At 66.3% G+C, this 7363-nt stretch overlaps 1 protein-coding gene across 4 annotated transcripts; it reads left to right on the top strand.

The window, feature by feature from the left end:
* The first annotated feature begins 1242 nt into the window (after positions 1-1242).
* On the top strand, positions 1243-4995 carry PNCK (pregnancy up-regulated nonubiquitous CaM kinase). Of its 4 annotated transcripts, none has more exons than XM_082376040.1 (12): positions 1243-1296; positions 2034-2103; positions 2328-2459; positions 2655-2729; positions 2805-2943; positions 3083-3206; positions 3392-3467; positions 3563-3675; positions 3766-3844; positions 3936-4023; positions 4178-4322; positions 4676-4995. In XM_082376040.1, exons 2-11 carry the CDS (start codon positions 2036-2038, stop codon positions 4313-4315), a joined length of 1032 nt encoding a protein of 343 aa, XP_082232166.1. In that variant the 5' UTR covers positions 1243-1296; positions 2034-2035; the 3' UTR covers positions 4316-4322; positions 4676-4995. The 4 variants fall into 4 exon arrangements, with proteins under 4 accessions (XP_082232166.1, XP_082232165.1, XP_082232167.1 ...); XM_082376039.1 differs by lacking the exon at positions 1243-1296 and adding an exon at positions 1303-1544; XM_082376041.1 differs by lacking the exon at positions 1243-1296 and adding an exon at positions 1303-1559.
* The last annotated feature ends 2368 nt before the right edge of the window (positions 4996-7363 follow it).

The following is a 7363-nucleotide window of genomic DNA, read 5'->3' as shown; positions in this document are numbered from 1 at the left end:
CGGGCCCTGAGAGTCCATGGAGCCCCTGCAACAATGGCCTGTGTGGATGTGCTCTTGGCAACAGCCAGGACACCTGTTACCCCCATCCTTGGTGGGACCTGGACCCCCTGGGAGGGGCGCCAGAACCGAGATGAGACTGGATGGGACAAATCCACTAATTGTTGGATGAAGGATTGCATTCATTCACCAAGCACTTATTTCCTGAGTGATTCTCCTGGGCCAAGTCGACAGAGACACCCTCTGGGAGTGGATGCTTTGCTGAGGAAGACAAGCCAAAGGAGGTGATTTTGCAGAGATGCATGCTCTTCAGACAGGGCAGGTGGGGTGATTACTATATAGAATGTGTTGGAGGGGGACAGCTGAGGCCTCTTTGAGGAGGTGACATTTGAGCTGAGACCTGATGGAATGAAGGAGCAAGCCAAACAGATACCTGAGTGAAGAGTGTTCCAGGCAGAGAGGCAGCGAGTGCAAAGGCCCTGGGGCGGGTGCATGTGTGGCATGCTTGAGGACCAGTTAAGAAGCCAGTGTGGCTGGAGCTGCTTGAGCAAGGAGGGGGCGGGGAGTGGGTGGAGAGGGGCCAAAGCAGTGATGGGGAAGAGGGGCCAATCATGCAGAGCTCTTAGGCCCCTGTAAGGACTCATGCTTTGGTTTGGAGTGACATGAAGAGCCGTGGGAGGGTTTGGAGCTCAGGGGTGACATGATCTCAATAAAAGGAATGCTCTGGCTGCTCGGTGGGGAAGAAACTGCCGGTTGGAGAGGTTAAGGGTGTAGGCAGAGGGCAGGGGGAGCCCAGCGACGAGGCTGTTGCTGTCCTCCACCTGAGTGCTGATGGGGGCTCAGGCCAAGGTGGCAGAAGCGGCAGTGGCAGGGCTGGGGCTAGGGAAGGAGGCTGTTTTAGGTCAAGTGGCCTGGACGCCCTGTCTGCGGAGAGGACATTAGAGCAGAGACCCGAAGGCACCCAGAGAGCCAGGTCAACATGTGGGTGAAGAGACTTCTGTGTGGAGGACACCGGTGGTGCAAAGGCCCTGGGGCCGGCCCAGTCTGGCCGCCGGGGGGAGCTGGAGCCGGCGGGAACCCGCACGAATGACAAAGGAGGGAGGCGGGGGCGGCCGGCGCCGGCCGATTGCCTTACAAGGCGCCCTGCAGTGCCGCGGCCGCGCTCGGCCACCGCGTGCTCGGCCGCCAGCGGGCGGCGGGGGCGCGCGCGGAGGGGGGCGGGGCCGCCTGGGCGCGGGCGGGGGGCTCGGCGCGGTGGCTACTGCGCTAGGCGACGCTGCGGCTTCGCTTCGGCTCCAGGTCCGCACCCGGCGCTCCGGGGCGCGGGCGCGCGCTGGCGGGGGCGTGCAGTGTCCCGGGCCACGGCAGGCCCCGCGCACACCTGTCACGCCCGGCGCGCCCCCGGCCGGCACGCGCGCGGCCCACGCAGCTCGGGACGCGGGAGGCCCGGGCTGCCGAGTCCCTCCCGCCGCGAGGCGCCGAGGGCTGGGCTGAGCCGGGCGGCCGCGTGGGTGGCCGTGGCGGGCGGCTGTGCGCGGGGGTCGCAGGTGCATCTCGGGCGGGTCGGTGGCCTGGGGCGCGCGTGCCTGTGGGCGCTGGGCCGTGGGTGGCAGGTCTAGGCCTGGGGGCGGCCGGGGGCACCTCTGGGCGCTGCGGATGGGGGTGAGCCTGGAGGGGCCCGGGGTGGGGGCACGGAGCCTTCTGGAAGGCGGCCAATCGCGGCTGACTAGGTTGCGTGGGGGCGGAGAGGGGGTCTCTGGGCGCTGATCGCCGTCGGGGTGCCAGGTCTCGGGGCGTCGGATCGTGGCCGTATCTGGGAGGGGGAGGAGTGTATGCGGGGGCCTCGCTGGAGGCGTCCACCTGGGAGTGCGGACCTGGACGGTGGGGGAGGGGCGAGGTGTATCGGGCTGGGGTGGGTGTGTGGGACCTGTGTTCCTGAGTGGGGCGGTGGCTGAGGCACTGCCGGATCTGGGGCTTGGGGGACGGGGCTGCCCGTCGCCCAGGGAGCTTCCCTCCACCTCTCCCTGCACCCCCAGACATGCTGCTGCTCAAGAAACAGACGGAGGACATCAGCAGCGTCTATGAGATCCGGGAGAAGCTCGGCTCGTGAGTGTGTGTGTGTGGTGTGTGTGTGTGTGTGTGTGTGTGTGTGCGCGCGTGTGAGTGACAGTGAGTGAGTGTGTATCTGTGTGGGGGGATGGGTGGCATGGGACGGGGAGGGCTTCCCCATCTCCTTCGGCTAAGGGGGCCCTTCTCCCTCCCCGCCTCTGCTCTCGCCCCGCCCTCCTCCTCGCCTTTCCCCTCCCTTCCTGCCTCCCCCTCTGCCGCAGGGGCGCTTTCTCCGAGGTGGTGCTGGCCCAGGAGCGGGGCTCCTCACACCTTGTCGCCCTCAAGTGCATCCCCAAGAAGGCCCTTCGAGGCAAGGAGGCCCTGGTGGAGAACGAGATCGCGGTGCTCCGCAGGTGTGCGCCCCGCGGTGGCTGGGAGCCTCCTGGGGTGGAGCGCCCTGCCTCCTCCGTGTCCCCAGAAAGGCCTGGCCGGGGGCTCTGCCTTGCTGGACCGGCAGGGGCGGGAGGAAGCGAAGAGGGCGATGGGCTTCGCTGGGGGTCCAGAGGGGGCCGTGGCGGCCCGTAAGGGGCCTTTTCTTGCCGTTGCAGGGTCAGCCACCCCAACATCGTGGCTCTGGAGGACGTCCACGAGAGCCCTTCCCACCTCTATCTGGCCATGGAGCTGTGAGGAGGGCGGGGTCGGGGGGGGGTGGGCTGGGGCCGGGGGGCCCGGGTCAGCTGAGCCCCTGCTCCCCCCAGGGTGACGGGGGGCGAGCTGTTCGATCGCATCATGGAGCGCGGCTCCTACACGGAGAAGGACGCCAGCCACCTGGTGGGCCAGGTCCTTGGTGCCGTCTCCTACCTGCACAGCCTGGGCATCGTGCACCGAGACCTCAAGGTGCCTGCCCTCCTGCCCGCCCATCCAGGCCTCGCCCCGAGTCCCTGTGCACCACGGGTCTGGGGGACTTGAGCGCGCCCAGCCCCGGGGACCACGCCGGGGCTGACCCGGTGTCCTCTCTGGCATCTGTGTGTCGCAGCCTGAAAACCTCCTCTATGCCACGCCCTTCGAGGACTCCAAGATCATGGTCTCTGACTTTGGCCTCTCCAAAATCCAGGCTGGCAACATGCTAGGCACCGCCTGTGGGACCCCGGGCTATGTGGGTAAGTGAGGGGGGCGCCCCGAGGCTCGCCGGGGGCCTGGGGGCCGGGGGACCCTGTGGGAGCCGTGGTGCCAGGGGCAGGGCAGGCGGTGGGCCACTCCTGGGGTGAACTAGGCTGAGCCGGGCAGCACTGAAGGCGTGGTGTGCATGTGCGCGGGTGTGCGTCTGTCTGTCTCTGGCCCCCAGCCCCGGAGCTCTTGGAGCAGAAACCCTACGGGAAGGCCGTAGATGTGTGGGCCCTGGGTGTCATCTCCTACATCCTGTGAGTGACCACTGGGAAGGCTCTTCTTCTGCCTGCCTGCCCCCTGCTGGGTTGGGGAGGTTTGGACATCCGGGTGATTCATCTGTGGGTGCCAGGCTGTGTGGGTACCCCCCCTTCTACGATGAGAGCGACCCCGAACTCTTCAGCCAGATCCTGAGGGCCAGCTACGAGTTTGACTCTCCCTTTTGGGATGACATCTCAGAATCAGGTGAACTTGAGGCTGACCCCAAGCCCAGGGAGTGGGGAGGGACGAGGGGCCGTGGGGACGGGGTGGGCTGATCTGGTTTCCCTGTTCCAGCCAAAGACTTCATCCGGCACCTTCTGGAGCGAGATCCCCAGAAAAGGTTCACCTGCCAGCAGGCCTTACAGCATCTTTGGTGAGCGGGGCCCCTGCTGAGCTGTCCTGGGACCAGAGGGCCCACACCCTCAGAGACCCCCACCCCTCATTGACCTTTGGCCTCGCCCTAGGATCTCCGGGGATACAGCCTTTGACAAGGACATCCTGGGCTCAGTCAGTGAGCAGATCCAGAAGAATTTTGCCCGGACCCACTGGAAGGTCAGTGTGGGGAGGGGCCTGGGGACCCGGCTCAAGGCTGCCCGCCCCGTCCGTCAGCCTCAGGAGGATGGTCTGGGCCGCCGGTGGTCTCTACGGTCCTCGAAGTCTTGGGACCAGGGCCGGGACATGGCCTGACACCCCTCTCTCCCTGCAGCGAGCGTTCAATGCCACCTCCTTCCTGCGCCACATCCGCAAGCTAGGGCAGAGCCCGGAGGGTGAGGAGGCCTCGGGACGGAGGGTGATGAGCCACAGCCACCCGGGCCTCCACACTGGCCAGCCCCCCAAGTGGTGACCCCCAGGTGCGTGGGGGTGAGCCCTGCACCCGCTGGGAGCTGGCTCCTCGCTGAGCTTACGGGATGGCAGGTCCCACGTGGCCAAGAGCTCTGCAGGGTGGACCTCACGGAGTAGCGGGCTGAGGGCAGAGAGCACAGACAGGGGAGGAGCCGGGGTCCCCAAGAAGTGGATGAGAGAGAGAGGTGGGGGGCAGGCCATGCCGCTGGCAGGGACCGTGAGGGTTCTCGAGGGGCCCAGTGCCAAGACCCAGTGAGTGCCTCTGCTGAGAGCCTGGGCTGGGAGCAGGGGGCACAGGGCAGTCCAGGGGTGCCTCCTGACTGTCCCCTTCCCTGTGCTTCTCTCTTCTTCTCCACCCCAGGCTGAGCGCACGGACCCCCAGATTCCCTTCCAATGGACCCTTTCAGTCCCCCCCACCTCCCCCTCCCGCCCCGGGGCACCTCTGCGGGAGAGCTTGAGCCCTGTGGGTGTGGTGCGGGGCGCTGGGGTGGGCGCTGGTGGGGCGCGTCCACAGACTTCCCTCCCCTGTCGCTGCCACACCCCCTCTAGAAACCAAGAGGCCCCGGGGGCTGTCCTTCCCGTGCCATTCTGTGCTTTGCTGACTGTGGGTGGTCCTGCTTGTGTCGTGGCCCTCCAGCCTCCCTCCGGTCTTCCCCAAATCAATAAAGACAGACAGAGCTACGGGCAGTGGTGAGCCGCGGGGAGGGATGAGGGCTGGGAAGGAAACCAAGGAGGCAGTCCACCTTGCCCGTCACCACCCGAACTTCTGCTGCGTCCCATCACGGCAGACAAGCTCCGGGTCGTCCAAGAACTTCCTCTCCCCATTCCCGGCGTGCCGGCCAGCTCTGCCACTCTCGAGGTTGGCCTGCGTGTGGCTCTGGGGCCCTGGGCCGGGCTCAGGAGCGAGTGAAGGCATGGGTGCTGTAGCTGGGAGGGCAACCAGAGTCCCGGACTGTCTCCTACCCACCCCGCCACCCCCGCGCCCCCCCGCCCCCTCCCCTCCCCATCTCCCTTTCTTCCCCTGCTTCCCATGGCCGTGGCCAGACAGAGCATTCCCAGGGCACGCCTTGCACCGAAAGGCTCTGCAGCCCCTGTCTCTGAGGCTGGAGGAGGGGCCCCTCGGCCAGGAGAGGGCGCTGCTGGGGCCTCAACCCCTGTGCTGGGTCGTGGCTTTGGCACCGCTGGGCTCCAGGCCCTGGGGAACCGGGCTGGGTGGGTCGTGGCTTCTGGTGTGAAGAACGGTGGCAGGTCTTCTGGTCTGTGCAGCCCCTGCCCCTCACACCCCCATTCTGGATCGGGTCGGGCTCCAGAGCCCAGCCTTGCTGGGCCCCAGGCCTTTACTGGCTCCGCTCGGCCTTTGTCCCGCGCCCGTGAGGGGAAGGCTCCTAGGGCCTCTCCTCGGCCCCGGTCAGGGCAGAAGGAGCACCCTCGGGGTTCTGGCTGAGCTGGCCACCCCTTTGTCCCACCGTCACCCCTGCCCACTGGCCCCTGCCAGCCTGCATCGCAGAGCCTGCTGGAGAAGACACTTCTCCATGTCGACCTTTGGGACCTGAAGGGAGACAGCGAGGCCCAGAGCAGGGCTGGCCTGGCTCTCGGGGGTGGGGCTGGGGCAGGGGCCGGGCTTCCACCGAGGAGGGTAGCCATGCACACCGGCACAGGCCCCTGAGCCCGGGGCAAGTCCCGAGGGGGTAAGCAGCTTCCCCCTCTGTCCCCACGGCCAGTTCTAGGCCATCCTTTGCTCTAGGCTTTGGTGTCACACAATGCGGTCCCACCACGCCAGCTCCCCTTTCTCTGTCCATAGCCCGGGGGACCTCAGGCTGCCATAACCTTGGCCGGGTCTCTACAGCTTGGCCTCTTCACCTCCAACGACCTGTCCTGCCTCCCCTTAGCCCCCCACTTGGGGCCTTGTCATGTCCTGTCCTGCCACCTCAGACGTCCCCTTCGCTGGCTCTCCTCCCCTCTTTTGGTTGTTCACGTTGGCCTCCCAGCACACTCACGTTTTCTCGCTTTGCCATCAAGATTGATTGGGCCTCTACTTTGTGCCAGGTGCCGAGCCCACCGGCCAAGGTGCCCACCGTCATGCAGGCGGTCCTGCAGTGGAGGGGGTGGGCTTACTCGGGCGGTGGGAATGATCCGCCCGGGGAAGGTAGCAGCTGGTGCTCAGGGAGGCCTCAGCAGGAGCACCAGAACCAGCCTTCCAGAAGGAATCACACTCCTTCGGAGACAGCCAGCTCTTCCAGCCCAGGCTGCAACCCCATCCTCGCTGCGGAGTCAGGGTCGGGGCCCAGCTCCGGCCGCAGTGACACAGGGTGCAATTTGACCTTCCGCCAGCAGGAGGCGCCACAGTCACAGTTTTCCACGTTCATCAGCCACCTGTTGCCCCTTCAGCACCTGGGGCAGCTGCTCAAAACCATTTCTCCTCCATCCCACCCCCACCCCCCAAATGCTGCCCCAGGGACGTCCTCGCCTGGGGGAGAGGCCTACCCTGCCCATCTGGGAGCAGGGAGACGGGGGACCCCCAGGTCGGGCAGTGGCGTCACCATTCATCCCTCTGAGCCCTTCCCATCGAGGGGGGCAGTTTGCGAGAAGAAAGCTTTGGGGGACCCAGGCCGTGGGAGCATTTCGGGCTCAGGGAAGAGCAGGTGTTCAGGTACTGAGGCTGCGCCGGAGGGACGGGTCAGACTGGAGCCTGGTGAGGTGAGAGCCGGGCCTTAGTCTCTGAGCTGCGATGAGCCGCTGGCGGGGTGGGAGCCCGAGAGTGCCCTTGTCTGGGCTGGGGAGGCGCTGAGCTGCTGTGAGTCTGGAGCCGGGGCCAGAGGACTGGCCTTCCCAGGAGTCAGGGAACAGACTGGATTTGAGGGGGGAGCCCCTGTGGGCGTCACGAGACGAAGCTGTCTCCCTCATTCTGGGCCACACAGGGTGGGTCACACGCTCTGTCCTGGAGCGAATCTGTGGGTGTCAGAAGGGTTAGCTCAGTGGTGAGTCTTTTTAAAAATGTTTTGGCTGCGCCGCCTGGCATGCAGAATCTCAGTTCCCAGACCAGGGATTG

This window comes from Balaenoptera borealis, assembly GCF_965194805.1.
Source record: "Balaenoptera borealis genome assembly, chromosome: X".
NCBI classification, from domain to species: Eukaryota; Metazoa; Chordata; class Mammalia; order Artiodactyla; family Balaenopteridae; genus Balaenoptera; species Balaenoptera borealis.
Note: the sequence above shows the minus strand (reverse complement) of the source record. Positions and strands in the feature narration are given on the sequence as shown.